General features: G+C 41.0%; 1 protein-coding gene across 1 annotated transcript; it reads left to right on the top strand.

The window, feature by feature from the left end:
• The first annotated feature begins 1,512 nt into the window (after window positions 1–1,512).
• On the top strand, window positions 1,513–25,027 carry PRG4 (proteoglycan 4). Its single transcript, XM_075095502.1, has 11 exons — window positions 1,513–1,789; window positions 6,076–6,174; window positions 10,903–11,022; window positions 13,878–13,997; window positions 15,910–19,965; window positions 21,051–21,125; window positions 21,362–21,501; window positions 22,343–22,499; window positions 23,345–23,524; window positions 23,741–23,866; window positions 24,899–25,027. The coding sequence occupies exons 1-11, from the start codon at window positions 1,513–1,515 to the stop codon at window positions 25,000–25,002; spliced, it is 5,454 nt and encodes a 1,817-aa protein (XP_074951603.1). The 3' UTR covers window positions 25,003–25,027.
• The last annotated feature ends 7 nt before the right edge of the window (window positions 25,028–25,034 follow it).

The raw sequence follows: 25,034 nt of genomic DNA, 5'->3' as shown, positions 1-25,034 counted from the left end.
TGAATTCTCACAGGGATTCAGATCGCTCCAAATGTAACTGAATTTTTATATGAAAATTACATGATATTTTGAGGATATTGATGGGTTATCAATGGGGGTCTATGATGGGACTGAAAAACAATGAGGCAGCTGTCAGACCAGACCCAGATTAACACAACAACCACTTTCTGAGATTTCACTCACTTACACTTCCCATGCAGTGCCCAGTGGATATGAACACATCCCAAAGCCACTATCATAAATGAGACTGACTGATGAGCTTCCAAAAAAGCCAAGGCCTGAAAAAGCATAAGAATACAGCTGAGTCATGGGCATCAACATCAGGAATCCATTAATCCAGAAATAAAAGATAACTGTTATAATACTGTAACGACAATTATCTCAATATATAAGCAAAGGAGGGTTTGTAGGGAAAGGCTTTTTTTCTTTTTAAAAAACTTACAATCAACTAATGAAGTTAGAAAATACAGACAAGATTTTGATACACCTAACAAGATTTAATGAAGGGTTTATGTTCCCTGAAACCCTTGCCAAATTAAATGACTGGTCACCTAACAGAAGCAACCAAGTATCAGACAAAATGTAATGTTACCTCCTTCTAATTGGAGGGTTAACCACAATATTAGGTCCCGTATATTGTTCCAAGATGGAGAAAAATGGTGCTGAAGCCATGTATCCTTATTTACTTATCAGGAATTTAATAAGTCCTGTTTCCCTAAATGCAGCAGAAATAAAAATAAGGAAATGGAACATTTTGTACTTTCCCTTTTTTAACAGCTCCAAGTCCATTTCAGATGGAGCTGGACCTAAAAAATGGTTGATACGTGTCCCCACCCCACCCTCCCCTCTCCATGCAGCTCCCTGCTTACTGTTTCACTGTTACTCTTGTGGCCCTTTTCACTGGCACATAAACCTTTGCAAAACAGTAGTAAATAAACTCTGTCCATTATGAGTGCCCTGACCCTGTCTGCACTTGAGCGTATTTCTTACTTCCTCCCAGAAACCATGACAATAATTTAAAGCAGGATTTTGAAGTCCCTCCCTGAAAATAGAGGGAAGACCAGCAGAAGCTGGTCGTGATACAAATCACACGCTGAGAAGTGCCAGCACAGATACCATTTCAATGAAGTTGTGACACAATTTAAAGGTGTCTTTTCCATTCTTATTGAATTGTCCCATACAGCATACATGGAAGATAGTCCTACCTGCAAAAGGAGCTTAATAATGTATAGGTTGTGAAAAAAGAGATTTTTATGAAAGTATTGAACTGGCACTTCTGAAAATCCTGTTTTACCCTTCAGCATAAATGACTTGACCTAAACTCAGACACCAAGCCTGTCGCAGAACTGGACATCAATCCGAACTAATTTCCTACCTGAGTACCTTAATCTCTAAAAAAAGTTTTCCTATTTCATCTTCAGCCATTCTTTCAAAAAGTATGTTCTTCTAAATTAATATTTAATTATGTAGAAAAAAGTGCTATAAGGAAAAGCCATAAAGAGATTTTCAGATATGGATATAGAGAAAGCGGAGGTACTCAACCTTCGTGCTTCAGCCTTCACTGGCAAGTGCTCAAGCCACACCGCCCAAGTTGCAGAATGCAAAGGCACGGACTGGGAGAACGAAGAACCACCCACTGTAGGAGAAGATCAGGCTCAAGACCATCTAAGGAACCTGAAGGTGCACAAGTCCGTGGGACCCGATGAGATGCACCCGTGGGTCCTGAGGGAACTGGCAGATGAAGTTGTTAAGCCACTATCCATTATATTTGACAAGTTGTCGCAGTCCGGTGAAGTTCCCACTGACTGGAAAAGGGGAAACATACCCCCATTTTCAAATAGGGAAAAAGGAAGACCCAGGTATCTACAGGCCAGTCATTCTCACCTCTGTGCCTGGCAAGATCATGGAGCAGATCCTCCTGGAAACTGTGCTAAGGCACAACAAAAATAAGGAGGCAACTGGTGACAGCCAACATGGCTTCACTAAGGGCAAACCGTGCCTCACAAATCTAGCGGCCTTCTACAGCAGGGTTACAGCTTTGCTGGATAAGGGAAAAGCAACTGACATCATCTACTGGACTTGTGCAAAACATCTGACACTGTCCTGCACAACATCCTTGCCTCTAAATTGAAGAGACATGGATTTGATGGATGGACCACTTGACGGATAAGGAATGGGCTGGAGGGTTGCGCTCAAAGAGTTGCAGTCAACGGCTCAATGTCCAAGTGCAGACCAGTGACGAGTGGTGTTCCTCAGGGGTTGGTGTTGGGACTGGCGCTGTTTAACATCTTTGTTGGCAACACAGACAGTCGGATTGAGTGTACCCTCAGCAAGTTTGCTGATGACACCAAGCTATGCGGTGTGGTCAATGCACTGGAGGGAAGAGATGCCACCATCCAGAGGGACCCTGACAGGCTTGGGAGGTGGGCCCATGTGAACCTCATGAAGTTCATCAAGATCAAGTGCAAGGTCCTGCATGTGGGTCAGGGCAATCCCAAGCACAAATACAGGCTGGGCGGAGAATGGATTGAGAGCAGCCCTGAGGAGAAGGACTTGGAGGTGTCAGTTCATGAGAAGCTCAACATGACCCAGCAATGTGTGCTTGCAGCCCAGAAAGCCAACCATATCCTGGGCTGCACCACCAGCAGCATGGCCAGCAGGTTGAGGGAGGTGATTTTCCCCCTCTGCTCTGCTCTCATGAGACCCCACCTGGAGTACTGCGTTCTGTTCTGTGGCCCCCAACATAAGGACATGGACTTGTTGGAGCAAATCCAGAGAAGGGCCGTGAGGATGATCAGAGGGCTGGAGCACCTCTCCTATGAAGATGGGCTGAAAGAGTTGGGCTTGTTCAGCCTGGAGAAGAGAAGGCTCTGGTGGGACCTTATAACAGCCTTCCAGTGCCTGAAGTGGGCCTACTAGAAAGATGGAAAGAGACTTTTTACAAGGGCGTGTAGTGATAGGACATGGGGTAATGGCTTTACACTGAAAGAAGGTAGATTTAGATTAGATATAAGGAAGAACTTCTTCACTATGAGGGTGGTGAGGCACTGGAATGGGTTGCCCAGAGAAGCTGTGGCTGCCCCATCCCTGGAAGTGTTCAAGGCCAGGTTGGATAGGGCTTTGAGGAACCTGGTCTACTGGAAGGTGTCCCTGACCATGGGAATGGGTGGAGTTGGACCTAGGCCATCTTTAAGGTCCCTTCCAACCCAAACCATTCTATGACTCTATGAAATATATTTTGTTTCTGCACAGGTAACAGAAAATTTATGTCAACCTCTATTTTCATGTGTCATAAAAGTAAATGAAATGCACACAGGCTGGTAAAAACCCAGCATATTTTGTCAGATACAATCAGCTAAAATTACATTGACCTGAAGGAAAGGAAACATTGTGCAGTATCAGTTTCTGTTCCAAGCTTGTGTAACTACTGCAAAAGAAACTTTAATGACCACATAAGTCATTCAACTGTAACAAACACACACTCCAAATGAAGTTAACTGCAGCTGGAATACAGTAACTGAAATTTGGGAACTCATCTCGTTACTCAAACTTTGCAACCTCATGTAACATCTGACAATCCAAAAACTTAATTTGTAAGAGAAATGAAACAACACAACCCTACCAAAATGAACATATCCATAACACGTAATAAATGTAGCAGCCAGTCATGACTACCCATATTTTCAAGTTGTGTATGTACCTAGTTGTCTTCATATGACTTAACTGAGTACTGGCTTGTCAACAGAAGCATGATAACAATTTTGAGCTTCTGTTACTTTTTATTCACTACTTTATATATAATTTTTTCACCTCAGGTAGCTAGCCAGTATTAACTGGGACTCACAGCTGTGAAATGATTGAAGAGTCAACAAATCTCCTCCGTATCATGGACATCAAAGTAAGGCTATACTCAATGACATAGTCTTAAATGTTTTTCTTAATCAAATTATAAATCATTTAAGCTATGAGGATTTTAGTACTTTTCTAAAAAACTGATCACATCATATTGATCCTATTTAGCTACTCTAACAACGCGCTTGTCCCTAGGCTTTAGATATCCATAGACAGGTACCTTTCTCCTCAAACCCCAGACTTTCTTTATCAAGCTTATAGTCAGCTCCATGTTATAAGACATGTAATATCAGAGCCTTGGGTTCCCTTTTCTACAAAGTAGGGTAATAGTTACTTCATAAGCAGGTTGGCAGTGGGCAGAGAAGCTTGAATAGCAAATCAACACAATGTAAGTTCTCCCGCTTAACACTTTTCTAAATAACTCTAGAAACTTTTATGAAGATTATATGTCTTTCTAGGGCAATGAAAAATAACTCTTTTATTTATTGTAATCAATTAATTGAAGTGTGGCTGTGATATGAAAGCACTTAGAAGCAGCCACTATGAAGAAAAATTGCATGAAACTGCCTCTATTGTGATAATACAGAAATTAGAACGACATTTTAGCATGAAAATACTAAGGCTGCACAAGTGAGGAAAACATTCCAGCACATGTCTAAACCCACTCATTTTCAGAAGTGTCTACATTATTTTCCTTAAGAGATTCAAGCTCATGCTTAAGCGCTTTCCTCCATTGGGATCAGTACATATTATACCATATTTATTATTTTCGGATTACAGGATTACTTTGTGATTCAAGTAATATCATAAGACAGAAGTATCAAAGCTCTCTGGCCATTAGGATAGTTTCTGAATAAAAAATCTCCCCCCCCCCCCCCCAAATTCTGAGCATCAGGAACATTAAAAGTTTCAGTGGAAACCTCCGTTAGCTCTGAGAAAGAGTTGCAAATAACCATTTCCAGTACCCTGAATCTGGACCAATAAACACAAAGACCATTGAAACAATTTAAGTCTCTTTCATTCATTTTTTACACATGACATAATATATTTAATAAATTTGAGATTTGACTGAATTCTTTGATTTCTAGCCAATACCTTGGCAAAATTTCCATTCAGTGCAGGGAAAAGTGCTATATATTCAGTGCAGAACTATTGAATTACTTATGTCTCCCCAAATTAGATCTCAAAACTTTTTGGAGAAGATACACCATCAGTAGCAGATACTACTGCACAATTTTAGGCTACTATCACCTAAGCTACATTTGACAGGAAAGAAAATACACTCAGCATTTGATATAATGATTTTTTACTGCTATGCAATAATATCTAATGCCTTCCAGATGCATTCAGGACTATTTGTTCATTTCACTTAGTAATCAAAATGTGTTTTGACTAGTAAGTCCCTATTTAGTTTTTTCTGTAATCATTTTTCTTAATGTGAGTATTTTCCAGATGTTGTGTTAGTCTAGTCATCTGGGACCTCTTCCAACTCATGTGGAAAGTTTGCTGTCATAAGCTGTCATTGGCGGTTTTGTTTAACAAGCTAATGAGTTAACCCTAGCATAGTTACAAAGCAATATATAAGACATCTGAAACATCGCTGAGAGCAGACATTTTCTTTGTTAGGTAAGTGTGATAACTATCTCTACTCTGAGCATTTTGATCAAAGTGCTCTTCTTGAATAGGAAAATGATGAACAGGAACAGAAAAACCAGACAAGTTTTCCTTTTGAATGAAGATTTACTTTTATCCTACATTCCCATTTGACATATTCAAACACTAATATTTCAATGATAGACTATTGTTTATAAAATTACGTTGCTTAATAACTAATGTTTTGACAGTATTTTTTTTACTTTACATTTATATTTATCAGTATTATAACCTTAGAAATTCTGGCACTGAAGTGCATCCACGTTAAAAGGAGAAGACTGTGACTGTAGTTTTCACATAATAGAATTCTGCAAAAAATTGCTTCTGTTAATTGTTAACAATGAATATTCCTAGTCTTACTACAAAAATGAACAGCTAATTGACTAATAACCAAGAGAGAATTTACAGAGTAATTCTATATTAGCAATTTGTCCTTGAATAACTGTAGTATTAATTTTAGGTTGTTATTAAATTAGAATTATGTATAAAGATACGCACTGCAATTTCTTTTTTACATTATGAGCTGATTAATTGAATTGCATGTAGTTATGTGAGACTATTTCTTTTTAGGGATGATGTCGTACCTGAAAGTAATGATCGTATGGAACATACTTTGTGTATCCCTGGTGATCCTTTCACTGTCCTTGATTCAAGAAGTGTCTTCTGAAGGTACTGTAACATACAAAGTCAAAGGAAGGGTGTCTAGGACACCTGACAAATACTAAGAATGTTTCAAATGCATCTTCATAAAAATACTAAGTTCTAGAACTTTATTCAGACAGGCTTTATGATTCAGTTTTATCATTGAATACTTTGGATCAGTATGGTCCTCTTTTTTTGAGGAATAACATATAAATATTAATATCGTGCAAAATGTATATGCACCTGCTTCTTTTTCTGTAGCGTATTCTACAGATCCTGTTGCCCTCAGACTGACAGATTTAGACCAACTGACTTGCAGTATGATTCAGGGAAGAATCTAAAATTACAATATCAACATAATTTGGTTAGAAATATTTAAATACAGTAGGCTTATGGAAAGGAATGTCTATACCATGCTAAGTGCTTTGCCATTAAATGCACTATTATTACCATGACTGAGGCCAGTTTTGGCTATTATTTGTGTAATACTACAGATTTTTATTTACTTTCAAAGGTCTGTAATTGATTTCTAACTAAAGTAATGCCGTTATGAAGAAACAGAAGAACTTGCAGCCTGGCAGTGCTGTGCTGTCAGAGTTCTCAAGTAGCTATCAAATTGTTATAGTGATAACATTGTGTATTACTTTCTGGTAATAATTATAATTTATTATATTTATTATAGATATAATTTATTACTACTTGATACTAGAAAGCATAACATTTGCATACCTGAGCAACTCATCAGGGCACAACAGATGTCAGATTTGACCTGCAAGGCAGGGCAGGGCAGTCTGACAGTACACACTCTGTAGCTGATGGGATCCTTCCTGCTATTTTCAGCAAAAATTAAGAGTCTTGTCAACAGCAGCTAGAACCATTTAGGCATTTTCCTTAGAAGTAGCTTTGTAACTTCCAAGTCATAAACTTAAAAGAAATAAACAAATGATAAGGTGTTACCTTTTGGACTTATCTATATTTTCTTCCCCTAAGGGAAGAAGGTGCAATATATTGGACAAGTATCCATAAAGGAAGATGCCTAGTTTATCTTTTTAACTCCCCTATTAAGAGCGCATTAACTCAAGTACATTAACTTCTGCATTTATTCCCTAGACCTACTTCATTATTTGCAAAGAAGTGGTAACAAACTTTATACCTAACTACTGAAAATCACAATATATAAAATTATTTGTTATCCCATGGTGTTCCTTCATACACACACACGTGGAGTGTGTGCTGTTAGATATTGTCTTTGGTGTCATGTCGTGTTATATGTTATTTCCTGTTATTTTCTTGTTGTTCCTCAGTGTTTCAGCTGATTATTCTAACTCTGTTTTAGCTTGCTGATTGTTTAGCTTTGTTTGTATATAGGGGCACGCCACTTGTGGTCCTGCATTTTCATTTCCAGAAGAAGCTGTAGGCATGTTATGTTAGTAGAGCTTTAACGTAGGAAGGGGAGTTGTTTCAGGGTGAATATCTGATCTGGCAGTAGGAGGTAACAAACTGCTGCCAAGCTTGAATGCATGCAGCTTGAAACCAGACCTCCTGACGTCTTGCTTATCACTTGTAACCTGCACCATTTATTACTGTCTAGTGTTTTCCAACACTGCAGCGGTCTGGCAGTAAAGCCATTGTGGGATGAACTTTTATGTTACTCTGCTAATAAGTGATCTCCTAATTAATAAACAGAAGGTACTTTATAGAAGATTGCAAGACTAGATCCTAACCTCAGAACTGATACCAAATTCCTTTCTGACCTCAGCGAAAAAAATAATTTAGAAGGCAGGCAGATTTTTAAAACTGCCAGTAAATATGGCTTTGGGGACCTGTATGTGTTATAACCAATTTGCAGGATAAACTGATTTTATTTTGTTATTATGTAGAACATTACAAAAAGTAAAATGAGTCTGTCAGGTATGGCGGTGCAGGTGATTTAAGATGGGGACTAAGTCTGCAAAACAATATAGTGCCTGGCTGATATACTGCTTAAGACAAAACTGCATGGGCTAGTTTGGATGACAGAGCTGGTGATGCCATATTACTGAACCAGTCCTCAGGGATTCATTAATCTTCAGGAGAGCCAAGATAAATTAGCCTCTAACCTGAGCACGCTGCTGCTGACCCTCAGACTTCCTCAGAGCAAACCTCTGATCTGCATGCCCTTACGAGCTGTTGCACCGTGCCCACAGGTTCTGCAATACTGAGTGAAGAAATGGCATTCTGCAGAAAAAAAAGATAAATCTTACTACTTTGCCATTCAGCATTTCCTTACGTACCATTTTGGTTTGGCAATGTTTACACCAGTGTTGTGTGATTTTAGATATATCAAGCTGTACAGGGAGATGTGGGGAAGGGTATTCTAGAGAGCATGACTGCCACTGTGATTTTAACTGTCAACACTACATGGAGTGCTGCCCTGACTTCAAGAAAGTCTGCACAGTGGGTAAGTTCCCAAACGCAGCCAATTCCTATCGGCAAGTCTTCCCCTCCCATTTGCTCCAACTCCCTACCACACACCAGTGTCTCTCCTCTGAATGCTTACATGTCTCTTAGTTTGCTGTGTCCTTGTCCTCCTCTCATACATGTATTGTTCTCCCCCTCGAAAACCCAGTGATAACCTCTTGCAACCCATTCAAAGAAAACCACAGATTATCGCAGAGAAAAAGATTTTGCTTCTCAGAAGAGCAGAGCAGGGAAACAGTTTACCTGCTGCTTGTTTTCTTCTCCTTAGTACATTTGTACTTTATGTGTTTGTCTCTTACACAAAAAAAAAAAAAAAAAAAAAAAGTTAAAACAAATTCAGGGTTTTCCAGGAAGAAATTCTGGGACATTCCAGCTCAAATTTAAGAGTTGTGGAGACAGTAGGGTCTGACCCAAAGTCACAGGGTGTCCTTCCATAGACAGAAATTGCCTCTGGATCAGAATAATGTCCAGGGTTTGATGGAAAAGATGGGTGGACTAGTATTTTTTTAATATGCTTTATTTATACTCAAAACTCTATAGTGTAAATAAATACAGGTTATTTCAAACTGGTTTACTAAGGGTTAAAAAACATTTGGTTATGAATCACCGTTGTCAAAAATACCAGTGATTTAGATAACTGCCGTTCGTTACACTCCACTGTAGTTCTAGTAAGATTACAGGAGTAAGATAAGATTTCTTAGATCCAGCAATACCGGCTGAGTGTTGTTCATAACGCAGGTGCAGCACTCCCTAAAATGCTAATCCTGCTGCTCTGACACACACCCCTGAAACACACTTCAACTTTCCCCATCCTGATTTTGATTTGTGAGGGGACATCAGCATTTTTCATAACTGAAAGACATTTTAATTATGTAGGCTATTTATTTATTGTGGGCCAGATTCTAAATTTATTCGGTATCTACATAACATTTAATAAAATGTTTAAGGCTAGAGGAAGTCTCCCCTGTTCTACACTGAATCACTGACTGAAGCACAGCAGACACCATCCTTAAGGGATGCAGGCAGTCTGACTAAGGACTGTTGCCCAGTTAACGTATAATTGATGCTGACTAAATTAGAGAAATGTCAGACATTGCTTACGAATAAAATCTGCCCTAACATCATAAAATAAAACCAATTCTCACCTATGCATATGGGATGAATCCATGGGCATCGGCAGACTCACTCCATATCTACACTGGTGTTCTGAACCGGCCTATACAGTAATCCTAATTTTGCTAGATTATTATTTAATTGTAAAATATTACTTTATGCCCTGTGTACCACGAAGACAATGACTTCACTAGAGACTTAACGTACAGAAAAGATACAGGACAGGAATAACAGATCATATGGCAAATTCTGGAAATACCAAGTGATAGTTAATTTTTGGCTCAATTCTGTGAGATGCTAAGCATCCTCCAAAAGTATCCACTTGAGGTCTAACATCATAATTTTGATTTAACAGTTCACTAAGTACCTATTAAAGGTACTACTGAATGATAATATATATTAGATTGTAATGTAATGTAACTGTTTAGGGTCAAATTTTGTCCTTGAAAAATACAGCAAGCATGTTTTGCTGAAGTCTGTAATAGCTTTGCACACACTTTCCAAAACAACTTGGTCATTATTTGATATGAAACAGACGTACTATAGTAACTGAAGTTATCAGAAGTTAACCAATAATGAATTATTAAAAACATGTGGATAGTAATCATGTCAAAACATGGTAGATGCTCCTTTAGAACTAATTTAAAAACCGTATTAAATAGACTGGGATAACATTTCAAGAATAGTCACTTTGTGTAACTTCGTTAACTCGTTCACACAGTTAAGGTGCGGTATTTTCGCAGAGACACCAGGTCCATTTGGTCATGACCTATTTAGGTAAATCCTTTTTTGGAAATGCTTTGGTAGACACATCGCTCTTGATGCAAAATGGTACCCCGATGAACACCTTTGTGAAGACCCAACCCAGAATTTAAATACTATTCTTGAGATTAGGGAAACAGGATGGGACCTAGCTAAAGTGAACTCTGAGGTTGCATTTTATTCCACTCTAAATTCTAAATGATCTCAATATACGGCAATGGCAAAGTGCAGTTCTGGTTGTATGGCCTGATACAAAACCCACAATTACACAGACAAGTTGTGGATCAGACCAGAATAACCACCTGATTTGATGAAGCTGTTCTTTACATCAGCTTAAGCAAATGACTTCACTGTAGCAAGGTCCCAGTGTTATGTGTGAGCTAGCCAAAAATACTGACTCTCTTGTTCTGCCTTATGCAGCAGCCTCCTGCAGAGGACGTTGCTTTGAAGCCTTCGAAAGAGGAAGAGAATGTGATTGTGACAAAGACTGTGAAAGATATGGCAAATGTTGCCCAGATTATGCAAATCACTGTAAAAAGGGTAAGAAATTTCTTTATCACTATATTTTTCCTAGATGTAATAATTTAAACATAGATGCTTTGTGTTATCATAAATCATTATCTGTGCATGCTTTGTCGTTAAAGCTACTCACATTAGTTCTGAACTGAATCTTTCCATAAAATTCAGCCAGCCAATCTAATTTTTTTGCTAGTATATCTACAGCATGACAACTCAGCAAACAGGAACTAAGAGGCAAGGACTTCATAAATATTTGCTATCATTTCTATACCACAGATATTCTGCACCACTTACTATTCTTCTCTAACATCACCAGCAGTCAGCATCAGCACTTACTGGCTACTTACAAGGAGCCTTAGGACACAAGAAGTCAGCTGCTGAACAAAAAGCAGAAATAACAAAACCTAATTTAAAAAAATAAATTGGCCATTTGCTCAAGCAAGAACACTTTACGGATTCATACAGGTAGATGCGTACAGGAAGCCATCACAAAGATACAGATTATGAGGGGAAAGTTTTATTTTGCCTTAGCCTCTTTTCACACTAACACTCTAATTTACAATCAGAATTGTCACCCAGAATACTGTACGTAAGGTCAGGTTTTGCATGTGCATTTCCACTCATGCTACTTAAGTTACATTGGTAATAGAATTGAAGGACAGAAACCCATCCTCTGGGGCAAGAGGGAGGAACTGTAGGATCTGCCTGGTCAGAAGTGGTTATACATTCACACTGCAGCAAGAGGAATTTTAAGAAAATGCACATTTAATGTTTAGCCTGCAACTACAGTTCAGGGAAGGATTCCTCTGACCCACAGTCACTTCTGTTTATTCTGTCCTTCACTGCAGAACCTGATGGGTTTTTGTTAATTGGACACGAAGTCACAGATCTGAAGGAGCAGTTTCACCTTCACATAACTTTAATGACACTAGCAATTAAATTCTAGTCTAGAAAACACCAAAGGAATATGTTGAATTTCATAATGTCCTTAAGCTTTCTGCTACTTATGAACTTAAATTCATTTCTGTGAACACACTTGGCAAATATGGCTTGGTACCAGGTTGCTGCATTCACAGACCAGACAACCTCCAAGGCAGCCAATTTTCAGAGCGTACAGTTTAACAAACAAGATGAGCATTACGGATTATCATTTGGTTCATTTTACCAACCACTCCCAGTCCCCAAGTGCTGGTATAGCAGCTTGGTTTTGCGAGCTGGTTGAATAGTAATTTATACTGAAATAGACTCCATATTCAGCAATTTTTTGACTGGATGTCTAGGTGAGGATAAGTGTCTTATAAGTGTCTTGAGGTGAATTTGCTGCCTTTGTGGTTGCTTAACACCCTGTCTTTCTGCTGGAGTTTAACGCATGAACACTCAAAAAAGACAGCAGTTTCACCTGTTCTTTAGTTCAGATATAATGAAAAGTTAACCAACTGCTCATAACCTTAGAGTTTCTCCTAGTATTTTAGTTACTTAGCTTTGCCATTATTTTTTGTCCAAAGAATCAACAAAACCAAACAAAAAACCCCAAAACCCAGGCTACCACTATACTCAGTATTTTAGTATTTTTGCTATGCATGAGTAACTTAGAAACCTGTTAAAACTGTTGGAATAATGCAATAAGTTGAGGCCATGCAGTCAAATTTCATTTTGCTGATTCTGCATCTTCTAAACACTTTGTTCTGTACAGTGGAACTAAGTTTATAATGTATATCTTTCCTATCCTCTAGAAGCCCTATATCCCCTGAATACACACACACAGAATTAAGGATTGATCAAACATTCCTCCCTCCCCTCTCACTGAGTCCTCTGAAAGCTGATTCAGCTTCCAAAGTGTTTTTATTCAATTTCTTTCTCAATAAAAGCTCCAGGATACAGTTCAACACGCAACCTTCCTTGCTTTGAGCAGTAGCTTGCTATGAAAGTAAATCCTTTGATCCTATTTTCATCAACTTATTAGACAAAGGTACTAATCCTTTTGTAAAAAGCTTATTACACATATCTATGGCAGTTACTAGCTCCTTTAGTTGGATCAAAAAGGTCCTGCAGGTACCCTGAGCTCCATCAAGCTTTTTCAACAACTAACAATATTCTTCTACAAGGCTACACTAGTGGGAAGAGAGGGTTTCACTTCCAGTTGTACAATTTTACCCGACAATGAATTTAAAAGTATTTTATGGCTCATACTGGATGCAAGTGAAATTCCATGCAATCTTCAGAGTTGGAAAATCTGAACACAAACATCCAGTTTCTCCTAAAACTCAACCTGCTAGAAATTATCTTAAAACATAGACCTCGCGTTGTTTCTTTGGTCCATGTCTACTTTATATCTTTTGTCTCTTTCAAGGAAACAATTATTTTTAAGACATCTCTCTGAAATGATCACTTATGTGCAGAATGAAGAATGTCTGAAGAACTACAATATAACTAAATTGTCAGGGGATTACCAAAGTAAATGCTTGGCTAATATGGTAGCTCTCAGAGATACAGTATAGTGAGTTAGCCCCAGGACATCTGTACCCAAAAACATAAGCTGGCAAAAAACATTAGGCAAATTTTCAGAATGTAGAGCTCCACTCAGAATTAATCTTTTTCCCACCTCAAAATTCACGTTAGCAAAGAATGCTTCACCTCACATTTCCAGGAAAAAAACATTTCTCCCATCTGTGATGAAACACTTAGGGATCCAAAGGCTATTTTTCCTCTTTTTTTTTTTCCCTGAATAATACTCTAAAGAATCCTACAGATAGGAAGAAACTTAGTTTTATATAGAAGATGGTCACTGAAATTTTGTAATCACTTTCTTCTTATACAGTTGACACCAAGCACCTATAAAAAACACTTCTATTAACAGATTATTTTATTTCTTTCAGTACACACAAAAAATCCACCACCTGAGACTCTCCCAGCAAACAAATTAACATCTAAGAGGTCATCAGTAAATGAGGAAATGAAGCCAGAGGAAGTAACACAGCCCCATGAAGTTATGGAAGGTAGGAAAGCAGATGAATGAAACAGGATGGGTGTTACCTGAAGGAACATTAAAGACCATTTTCTTGCTCTGGAAATAGGAAACCGATGCGAGACATTACCAGACAGTTACCAAGCTTGGAACTGCTCGGTTTATAAACTAATTACCTCACCTAGACCTCAGGATACTGACTTTGGAGAGTTCACTTAACACAGATGTTGGAGTGTAGCGATGTCTCCTGTGTCTCTATTGGATTTTCACACACTTCTTCCAAAATTACGTTACACACCATCGTCAGTTCTGGACCAAGTCCACGGCTGGAACAGGAAGGGTGTTGTATTTCAGGACAGTGATGAATTGGCAGGACCAGGACAGGAAAGTCTCCTAGCAGGTTTCTGTAGCTTTAATCACACCAGGCCTCATGCAGCTTCAGAAAACACACATAATTTATTTTTTCTGAATGGAAAATATGTTGCTTTCCCGTGTTCTTTGATATTCTGTTCCAGCTTTTTAAGTGATAACTTGAGAGATCAGTTTGAATTTGAAACCTGAAGTAACAAGTATGAAATGAGACTAGAAGTAAATTTTGGCCAATATTTTAATCCTTATATTTTTTAATTTTTATTTTGACTACTAACCTTTCCACTGTGGCAATTTATTATTACTAAATTCAATATAGCATGTCAAATGAAACAAAATTAAGGAAATTCAAATAACCATTAACAGGTTGCCACTTGGCTTATGGTACTGCAGACATGTTGGGCAGGAGGAAAACCTATTCTATAATGCTCTGCTTATACTGCAGTGTTTCTACACTACATTTACACAGGGATTATTTCTCACACTGCAGTATTATAAGTTCTTCCAGTCTGCTGGGAGACACACTGCGTCATTGCTGCTAACAGTCATCAGGCTGCGACCATGAGCAATAGCTCAGATCTTTTTAGATTTTTAGATTTGTTCAAAAGCCGAACAACATGGTCCCAAATCACACGATGCTGCACTTGGTTTTCTCAGGTTTTCAAGAAACAAAAGCCAATTCAGCAACACAGCAGGAATCACAGAAAAAAAATCTTACGTGAAAATGGAATTAAACAGCAAAACGTCACAGAGATAACACTCAGTGGAGAGACTAAAATGCAGAAACATTTACTGTTAGTTTTTGCTGAATATAGCTATAGTAACAATTGTACTTAAGTCGTCATAACTACATATACAAGTAAAGAGAGTCTTAAAGCTGTAAATCACAAAGGGGAAAAACGTGCAAGGTATAAAGATACAGTAGGAGATGCAGTCAGGTGTCTGTACTCTGAAAGTTTCCCTAACTCTCTCCTTCAAGTCCAGGTGATCAGAGCAGGCCACGTTATAATTAAGGCCAGAGGAACAAATAAAAGAATGGACTGAGAAGGCAAGTGTCCCATTAGAAGGACTATATTTTATAGTGTGGTTCCCCTTCCATGCAAAAGGATGGAAACACCAATTAGCCTCACCTACAAACACCAAACTAGAATCTGCACACTGCTCTCAGAGTTACAACAGGTTGGCCAAAAGGACTACTTAAAATTTAGCTAATCTGCTGCAAAGTCCCATGCAGACAAAAGGAATTCACATTTAACCCAGTCAGGTTAGTTTGGCTTTTCTACATTATTTATCTTTTGAGAGTTACCCAAGTCCACAAACTGGCATTTATTAATTTAACTTAGGTTTCCACATATTATTTCTTTTTTTTTTGCCAGTTTAAATAAAAACTTCAATCACATTAAGGCTAATTTAGTGCAGTTTAACACAGAAAGCTTTTAGAACAAAGACCATAAAACCAACTACTGCTATTCAAAAGATAAGCAGCTATTTCAAATCGGTATAATAAATTAATATGCAAAAGTGCATGCACTGCAATTCCAGTGTCTTAAGTTCATATATATTTGTTCTTGTAGATACTGAGAGTGGACTGGAAAACAAGGTGATCACTCCTACACCAACTACAAAACACCCTGATACAACCACACCAATCAAAGCAACTACATCTAGTCCAAAACCCAGTTCACCAACTACTGCAACTACTACCACAAAAGCAACTACTACCAAAGAGAACACTGTGGCTCAGAAAGACACCCCTGTGACAACAGCGGAACCAACAACCAAGGCGGACTCTCCCACCACACCCAAGCCTGAAGACACAACCCATGAGACCACAGAGGCACCAACAACCAAGGCAGACCCTACCATCACACCTTCAGAAGCAGAGATGACCCCTGAGGCCACAGAGGAACCAATAAGTGAAGCAGAGTTGCCCACCACTCCCAAACCTGAAGACACAGCCCCAGAGGCCACAGAGGCACCAACAACTAAGGCAGACTCTCCTATAACTCCTAAGGTTGACGATATGACTCCTGAGGCCACAGAGGAACCAATGACTGAAGCTGGTTCTCCCACCAACCCCACCCCTGAAGACACAACACCAGAAGCCACAGAGGCACCAACAACCAGGGCAGACTCTCCCACCACCCCCAAACCTGAAGGCACAACAGCTGAGGTGCCAACAACCAAGGCAGACTCTCCCACCCCCCCCAAACCTGAAGACACAACCCCAGAGGCCACAGAGGCACCAACAACCAAGGCAGACTCTCCTACAACACCCAAACCTGAAGACACAACCCCAGAGGCCACAGAGGCACCAACAACCAAGGCAGACTCTCCCACAACTCCTAAGGTTGAAGACATGACTCCTGAGGCCACGGAGGAACCAGTGACTGAAGCTGACTCTCCCACCACCCCCAAACCTGAAGACACAACCCCAGAGGCCACAGAGGCACCAACAACCAAGGCAGACTCTCCCACAACTCCTAAGGTTGAAGACATGACTCCTGAGGCCACGGAGGAACCAGTGACTGAAGCTGACTCTCCCACCACATCCAAACCTGAAGACACAACCCCAGAGGCCCTGACAACCAAGACAGACTCTCCCACCCCCTCCAAACCTGAAGACACAACCCCAGAGGTACCAACAACCAAGGCAGAGTCTCCTACCACCCCCAAACCTGAAGACACAACCCCTGAGGCCACAGAGGAACCAACAACCAGGGCAGACTCTCCCACAACTCCTAAGGTTGAAGACATGACCCCTGAGGCCACGGAGGAACCAATGACTGAAGCTGACTCTCCCACCACCCCCAAACCTGAAGACACAACCCCAGAGGCCACAGAGGCACCAACAACCAAGGCAGACTCTCCCACAACTCCTAAGGTTGAAGACGTGACTCCTGAGGCCACGGAGGAACCAGTGACTGAAGCTGACTCTCCCGCCACCCCCAAGCCTGAAGACACAACCCCAGAGGCACCAACAACCAAGGCAGACTCTCCCACAACTCCTAAGGTTGAAGACGTGACTCCTGAGGCCACGGAGGAACCAGTGACTGAAGCTGACTCTCCCACCACCCCCAAACCTGAAGACACAACCCCAGAGGCACCAACAACCAAGGCAGAGTCTCCCACAACTCCTAAGGTTGAAGACGTGACTCCTGAGGCCACGGAGGAACCAGTGACTGAAGCTGACTCTCCCGCCACCCCCAAACCTGAAGACACAACCCCAGAGGCACCAACAACCAAGGCAGAGTCTCCCACCACCCCCAAACCTGAAGACACAACCCCAGAGGCACCAACAACCAAGGCAGACTCTCCCACCACTCCCAAACCTGAAGATACAACTCCAGAGGCACCAACAACCAAGGGAGAGTCTCTCACCACCCCCAAACCTGAAGACACAACCCCAGAGGCACCAACAACCAAGGCAGAGTCTCCCACCACCCCCAAACCTGATGACAAATCTGAGGTGCCAACAACCAAGGGAGAGTCTCTCACCACTCCCAAACCTGAAGACACAACCCCAGAGGTGCCAACAACCAAGGCAGAGTCTCCCACCACCCCCAGACTGGAAGATACAACCCCAGAGGTGCCAACGACCAAGGCAGAGTCTCCCACAACACCCAAACCGGATGACACATCTGAGGTGTTGACAACCAAGGCAGTGTCTCTCACCACTCCCAAACCAGAAGACACAACCCCAGAGGCACCAACAACCAAGGCAGAGTCTCCCACCACCCCCAAACCTGAAGACACAACCCCAGAGGCGCCAACAACCAAGGCAGAGTCTCCCACCCCCAAACCTGAAGACACAACCCCAGAGGCGCCAACAACCAAGGCAGAGTCTCCCACCACACCCAAACCTGAAGACACAACCCCAGAGGCGCCAACAACCAAGGCAGAGTCTCCCACCACACCCAAACCTGAAGACACAACCCCAGAGGCACCAACAACCAAGGCAGAGTCTCCCACCACTCCCAAACCTGAAGACACAACCCCAGAGGCGCCAACAACCAAGTCAGACTCTCCCACCACCCCCAAACCTGATGATACAACCCCAGAGGCACCAACAACCAAGGCAGAGTCTCCCACCACATCCAAACCTGAAGACACAACCCCAGAGGCGCCAACAACCAAGGCAGACTCTCCCACCACTCCCAAACCTGAAGATACAACCCCAGAGGTGCCAACAACCAAGGCAGAATCTCCCACCACCCCCAAAGCTGAGCTCACAACCCCAGAGGCAATAACAACCAAGGCAGGTTCTCCCGCCACACCCAAACCTGAAGATAGCACCCCAGAGGCACCAGCAACCAAGGCAAACTCTCCCACCCTGCCTAAGATCAAGGGTACTCCTCCTGAAGCCACTGAGGCTGACACCACAGCCATACAGAAAAGAACACTTACTGAAGTGACAACTACTTCCCCTGGATTAGTAACAACTGCTGAAAAAGCCATGACCACTCAAAGCAGCGAGGTGTTCACAACAACTAAGAAGGAAACACCCGTACATGAAGCAGACATAATGGTTTCAGAAACAAAAGCAGAGAAGAAAATGACAACTCTTGCACCCAAAGTAGCAACCAGTACAACTGCAAAAGACGTGACTACAGCAGTAAAAAAGATAGTTGTGCCTGCAGCTGGGACTACTGAGATTGTAACAATAACTGATAAAAAAGACAAAACAACAGCTAACACTGTTAGTACACCTATAAATGAAGCGCAAACGAGTAAATTAGAAACAACCACGGTGAACAAAGAGATAACAACGCCCAAGAAAGACAAAACTACTCTGCTTAACGACATTTTAATAACATCAAGTAAGAAAAATGCATCTACTGTAGCTACAGTAGGAACACATAAACCAGATGACTCTCTGAAAGGTAAGGACAATATTCCAAATACAACTCCTACAGCCAAGCAAGCTGTCACTACAGCAGCTGAATCAGAAGGAAGTACTGCAGACAAAAAGACTGCAACAATGGCTGCAGAAAAAGAAGCAACCCCAGCTAAACGAGACAAGATCCCCATACCGAAAGAGACTTTAACAGCTAAAAACGAAGAAAGCCCTGTGGGACCAGCAACTGTAACAGCAGCAGCTGCAGCTGCTACAACTCCCATGCCCAAGCCCACTGTGTTGACAGCAACTGCCAAAACAGGTTCAACTGCTAAACCCAGGGAGATTGTAACAACAACTAAAAGGGACACAACTATGGAAACTAAGCAGACTGTAACAGCAGCAGCTAAAGAGAGCACAAGTACTACTTGTGTTGTTGTAGGTACAACAACAGCTGGTAAAAAAGAGGTAGTAACCAGCAAAGAAACTAGCATCACACCTGAAAAAGAAATGGAAGGTGCCACTGAAAAGAACCCCAGTATTGACAAGGAAGAGGAAACTACAGTTACCAAAGAATCCACTACAAGAGGTAAAAAAGATACAATAGAAGAAATGTTTACTGTTTCTAAAGGGACATCCAAGCCAACTATACATTTCCAGGAAGTTACTGACACAAGAGAAGAGCCTCATCCATCGGACCCTGAAACTCTGCCAGTAAAAGAAGAGCCTGAGATAAACAACAAGCCTCTAATACAAACTTTGGACTTGCCAATTTTAACTAGAGAATCACAAGGTAATTGCATTCCAGTAGGTATAAAAGCATCAATAACTCAACCAGGGAGCACAACAAAACACATGAGTAAGGGACATGCAAGACCTTTCTATCTAGCAGAACATGGCACTCCTGTCCTGATGGTCAACCCTGACCATGGTGCTACAGCTGCCGGCACCCGGAAAGTGGCTATCTCAGTTTTCAGTTGTGTTGTTATGGAAATTCTCCATGTAGTTTAGAGTGTGATCTTGTTTCAGCTATTGACCCAGCCAAAACTGATTGCTGGAAGTACTGTGGAAGGTGCAAACACAAGAAGTCAAGGACAGAAAAAGATACGTTTCTAAGTCCCATGAAAACATTGCTAGGGAGTCAGGCTGAATATGCATTACACATGGCACCGAACCTGCCATTTTACAATCATATACAAAAAATATCACATCGGACAGGCAAGTCTTTTCGTTGTATTCTCTTTCCTCTGTGCTTTTAGCCACAACATTTTCTCATGTCCTCCCATTTTAATCAGATATAGCCCTTAGGTTCTTGGGCAATTTTTCAATCATATATTGACATACATTTTGGCAAAAAACCAGTTTTTAGGTGGAAAATACTTGAATTTTTGTCCATAACAGACTCATCCTTCCTTTATATTTAACTGAAAGTAAAGGGAAATTTTTTTTTTTTTTTTAAGAAATAAGGAGGGTGAGGGGAAGCCACCAGAGCAGCTTGGAGAAGCATCAAGTAAATATATGAGAGCATTAAGAAATTGGATTAGGAACATAGCATACGATGCATTTATAGGCCTTTTTTTCTGAAATACAGGTACTCAGGTAAGCAATAAGTGATGATATATGTACCTAGTCAGGTAAACGGCTGGTCTTGCAGTCGTGGGACCAAACCACAAGAGCCAAACTTTCCCAGAATATCTCTCAATTGAGTGATTAAACCCTTTGCATGACAAGGGCCGGGCAGAGGCCTGAATGACAGAGCCCTGAACATCGCCTGACACAAGCGACCACGCTCACTCACCAGCCACAGTGCTGCTGGCGGCGGGCAGGGGAGGTAACGCACTTTCTGTTGAATGTTTAACCCAAGCCACTGTTTTGCAGAGAAGGACCTGTGCATCGGGAAGCCGGCGGACGGCATGCTGGCCCTCCCAAACGGCACCCTGGCCGTCTTCCGAGGTAGGCTGGCCCCGGACACCCCAAGCCTCTTCAGCCCTCCAAGGTTGCACAAAGCAACCTGGGAGGCCCAGCAGCTCCCCCCATCCCCAGCCTTACCCCCTCAGCTGCGTCCTGAGGGCAGAGGCAAGGAAAGACGGGAGTGGGATCCTTGTTTCCAGTGCCCTTCTCCATGCGTCTGTCTGCCTGTCCATCTGTCAGTCCCCACGTGTTTCACCACGTCTCCTCCTGCTGCGCAGGTCACTACTACTGGCTGCTGAACGGCAGGAGCCCACCGACGACCAGCCCCCGCCGGATCAGCGATGGCTGGGGCATCCCATCACCCATCGATGCCGTCTTCACCAGGTGCAACTGCGATGGCAAGACCTTCTTTATCAAGGTGGGGTGCCCCCACCTCACTCTGGGGAGCAAGCGCGACCGAGGGCGTGGGGGCAGGTGGTCACCTCAAAAAAAGGTGTGGGTTTTGAAATGCAGCCCCGCAGAAGAGGAGCCTGACATTGCTCTGGCCCTACATTGCTCATTTCATAGAACAAATGGTGTTTTCAAAGAGCACGGTGGGTCTGAAACACTGTGGGTGAAGTGTCTCTACCCTGGCCGCCCCTCGTCTGCCTTGAGATAGTGCTTATCAGGGAAAAAACTCAGTTCAGTGGTTTCTCTCCCCCCTGTAATTGTCCAGGAGACAAAGCACTGACAGAATAACTGAATAAAATTTATGTGCAAGCCATGCTTCAAAAAAAATCCAACTCTTCAAAATAGGGGTATTTTATCATGTCCTTCCCTTGCCCACACACAGCCTAAATTAGCTCCTAATACACTTCTCTTCCTGGAAGATGATAACGAAATGCGCACACCTCATTAAAGATATTATACAGTTACTTCCCAATTAATCCCTCAGTCCTGGTATTCAAGCAGTTTTCCCAACCTGGGCAAATTTAGAGATTTAGAAAGCAAACAGCTTTGTTCAGTAACCACTCTTAAGAGTTCATTTCTAAGATACTCTATTCCTACTCTAAGGCTGTGGTAAAAGACTGCAGAGATACTTTAAGAAATTGTAGTATTTTTTTTCCTGTTTTTAGTGGATGTAGGAGGAGCAGTTCCAGTCAGTTTTACAACATAGTTATCAAAAAAACTAGTGTTATGATTATTTTTCGTGTCTGCATTGAAGCTCAATTACCAAGAATGAATTTCCTCTAAAGCTCACTTTTTCCTTAAATCATTAGGGTCCCCTATACTGGCGTTTCACTAACGGTGTTATGGATAAAGGCTATCCCAAACCTCTTGCGAATGGATTTGCAGGGCTAAGTGGGAAAATAGTAGCAACCCTCCCTGTGGCAAGATACAACAACAGACCAGAATCTGTTTATTTTATCAAAAAAGGTATGTCTTATATTTCAGAAGTTCACAGATGATCAAAAGGTGCTTGAATTGCATTAGTCAGGAATAAAACACCGTTTCTCCTGACTGAAAGACATCTTTCTTTCAAAACCAGAAACTTCAGTGATGTCAGAGTGCACTAGGTGGTCAAAAAATAGCCTGAAGTTTTAAAAATTTGTATTAATACTTAAATCTTTAAGTGCATTTTAAAATGGACATGACTGTAAGGGACAGAACCAGCATCTTGGTGGACAAGCAGTAAAATAAGTTCTATCTGGTGGTAAAACTATTTTAGTATTAAGTTAGAGAATGGAAGGCTTTTGCCTTACTAGATCGTAACTATGTATAGCCATCTCCATCCCCATTTCTTATTCCATATCTTAATATAAGTTCCTTATCTTGTGTGAATGATGTACTGCCAACATAAGAATTGTAATCTGAATTTAAGAAGCAGAGGTTGAAGAAATGCAATCTTTATCCAGATTCCAGCTGTCCTCTCACACAGCTTAACATCATGGTCTCACCCTCTCCTTGCTAAATAGGAATGCCGGGAGCAAAAGCAGCTCCCCTGGCACTGGACTTACTACAGTAACTGTAATGAGCCTGCAGGAGGTATCGCTACACCTAGAAGCACACGTTGGATTTAGAGAGCAAGCCTTTTACTTCATAATGTAGGGATGGATATAAAAAGCTGAAGGCTGCAACTGCTGTAGACGCATTAAAATGATGCTATTGACTTCCTGTGTGTGATACAGCTATCATGTGATATGGTATCAACTGCACTTTCATATCTGATCTAGCTGGTGGGTTTTCTTTTGTTTTTTAAATAAAACAAACGTCTATTTCAGATGGCAACATGCAACAGTATGTGTACAGACAAGAACCAGTCAAGAAGTGTCAAAGAAGAACCCAGCTTACCGTAAGATATCCAGCTTATGTCCCAAGGCTTGTAATACGGAGACGCTTTCAACGTGCAGTACAAATGCCAACCGTTATTCAGACTGTCAGAGTCAACCCATATCCATCTGGTAACTTATGTTTATTAAGTTTCTTTTACACAACCATTTTAATCATAGTCGTTTCTGAAACACAACATTCTGTTCTGTTTTTTTTTTTTTAAATATAGCACTTTTAAAATTTTTTTAATCCAATATATCTTGCTTGCTGTAGATGATACAAGCAAACGACAGCTTACAGCAGACAAACTGTGACACCTCCTAACTTAAGTTTTCTTTTGCTTGCAGGAGTTTTGCGTAAGGAAATCAAAATGACTGCCTACTGGAGAGGGCTCCCAAAAGTAATTCATTCAACTATATCACTACCGAACTACAATAAGCCAGATGGCTATGATTATTATGCCTTCTCCTACAGTAAGTTAAAGCTAATGCAAGTTACTATACCTTTCAAAAGACTAAGGGATGGGAAAGAAAGAAGTCCACCTATCTCTGAGCTTTCCAAAGTGTGAGGTTACTGCCTGTGATTCTTCAAGACTAAGTTTAAGCACTACTAAGAAGTCCTGAGAATTAAAACGTTGCCTGTAATCAAGAGATGTATTAAACATCAATAGTTACAAGACAACTAGCAGCAACAGGGTACAATGATTCAAACTAGCCAGTTGTGGAATGCATTGCCATAAGAGTTCAGGCTTCTAAAGTGCCAAAAGACCTAACATATTATATTAATGAGAGTGAAACCCTTGTACCGCTATACACTGATAGTTTTGTCACTGGCTTTCCATGGAACGATGTTTCCGACAAAACAGAAATGGGAGGGACATGAACCATTTTGCTCCATAAGAAAAAAGTTACTTATGACTGTAGATCAGGGAGATCCTTTCCCTCTAGCCAGGATCATGTAAAAGCATTCCTCAGAATTTTCTGGATTATTCAGAAAAAAAAGCTCTAAGAACTAGCCGTATCCAAAAACAGGATACTAAAGTAAGTCTCTGCCTGCATGATCTACTTACTAACCTTAACATAGGCTAGTTGACACTTGGGGACCACAGAGTTCCCACTTCTGTGGTCAGTGTAGGATTGTCTTTTTTCTAGTTTGACTGATTTCCAAATTCTTACAACTATTTGTGTTCTAGCAGTATAAGAATATTCTTACATGTAAGTAGCAGTATAATAGTATTCTTATTCTTGTTAGTCTCCCTGTTCTTGGGGCAGATTTAATTATTAGCAGTACTGTAAAACTTACCTGAACACAAAGAAGGACATGTAAAAAATAAAGTTGAGGACAAAAATGCATTGTTATAGCCTCTCAACTCCATCTATGTATGTGGAATGAAAAATCTGTTATTCATCTCTAAATGAAATTAAAAGGAAGGCTTTAACTTCAAGATTCCTTCCACATACTAAATGCGGTTTCTGGAATTTAATTCTGACATATCTTCATTTCAGATCGGTACTACAGTTTGGATGTCGGCAAAAGAATAGCCAGACCTGTTACCGCTCTCACAGGAAAGACTGTATCCAAAGACTGGTACAACTGTCCTAGCAAGTGATGCACAGCAGAGGATTTAAAAAAAAGATGCCA

The sequence above is a fragment of the Phalacrocorax aristotelis genome, chromosome 6, assembly GCF_949628215.1.
Source record: "Phalacrocorax aristotelis chromosome 6, bGulAri2.1, whole genome shotgun sequence".
NCBI classification, from domain to species: domain Eukaryota; kingdom Metazoa; phylum Chordata; class Aves; order Suliformes; family Phalacrocoracidae; genus Phalacrocorax; species Phalacrocorax aristotelis.
This window is presented reverse-complemented; position numbering and strand designations above follow the sequence as displayed.

Bases quoted from the DNA above. Each gene is read 5' to 3' on its own strand.
- PRG4 (XM_075095502.1), top strand. From the start codon at position 1,513: ATGGATATAGAGAAAGCGGAGGTACTCAACCTTCGTGCTTCAGCCTTC. The intron at 22,500-23,344 runs GTATGTCTTATA...CGTCTATTTCAG, and splicing joins TGTTTATTTTATCAAAAAAG to ATGGCAACATGCAACAGTAT. The intron at 23,867-24,898 runs GTAAGTTAAAGC...TCTTCATTTCAG, and splicing joins TTATTATGCCTTCTCCTACA to ATCGGTACTACAGTTTGGAT.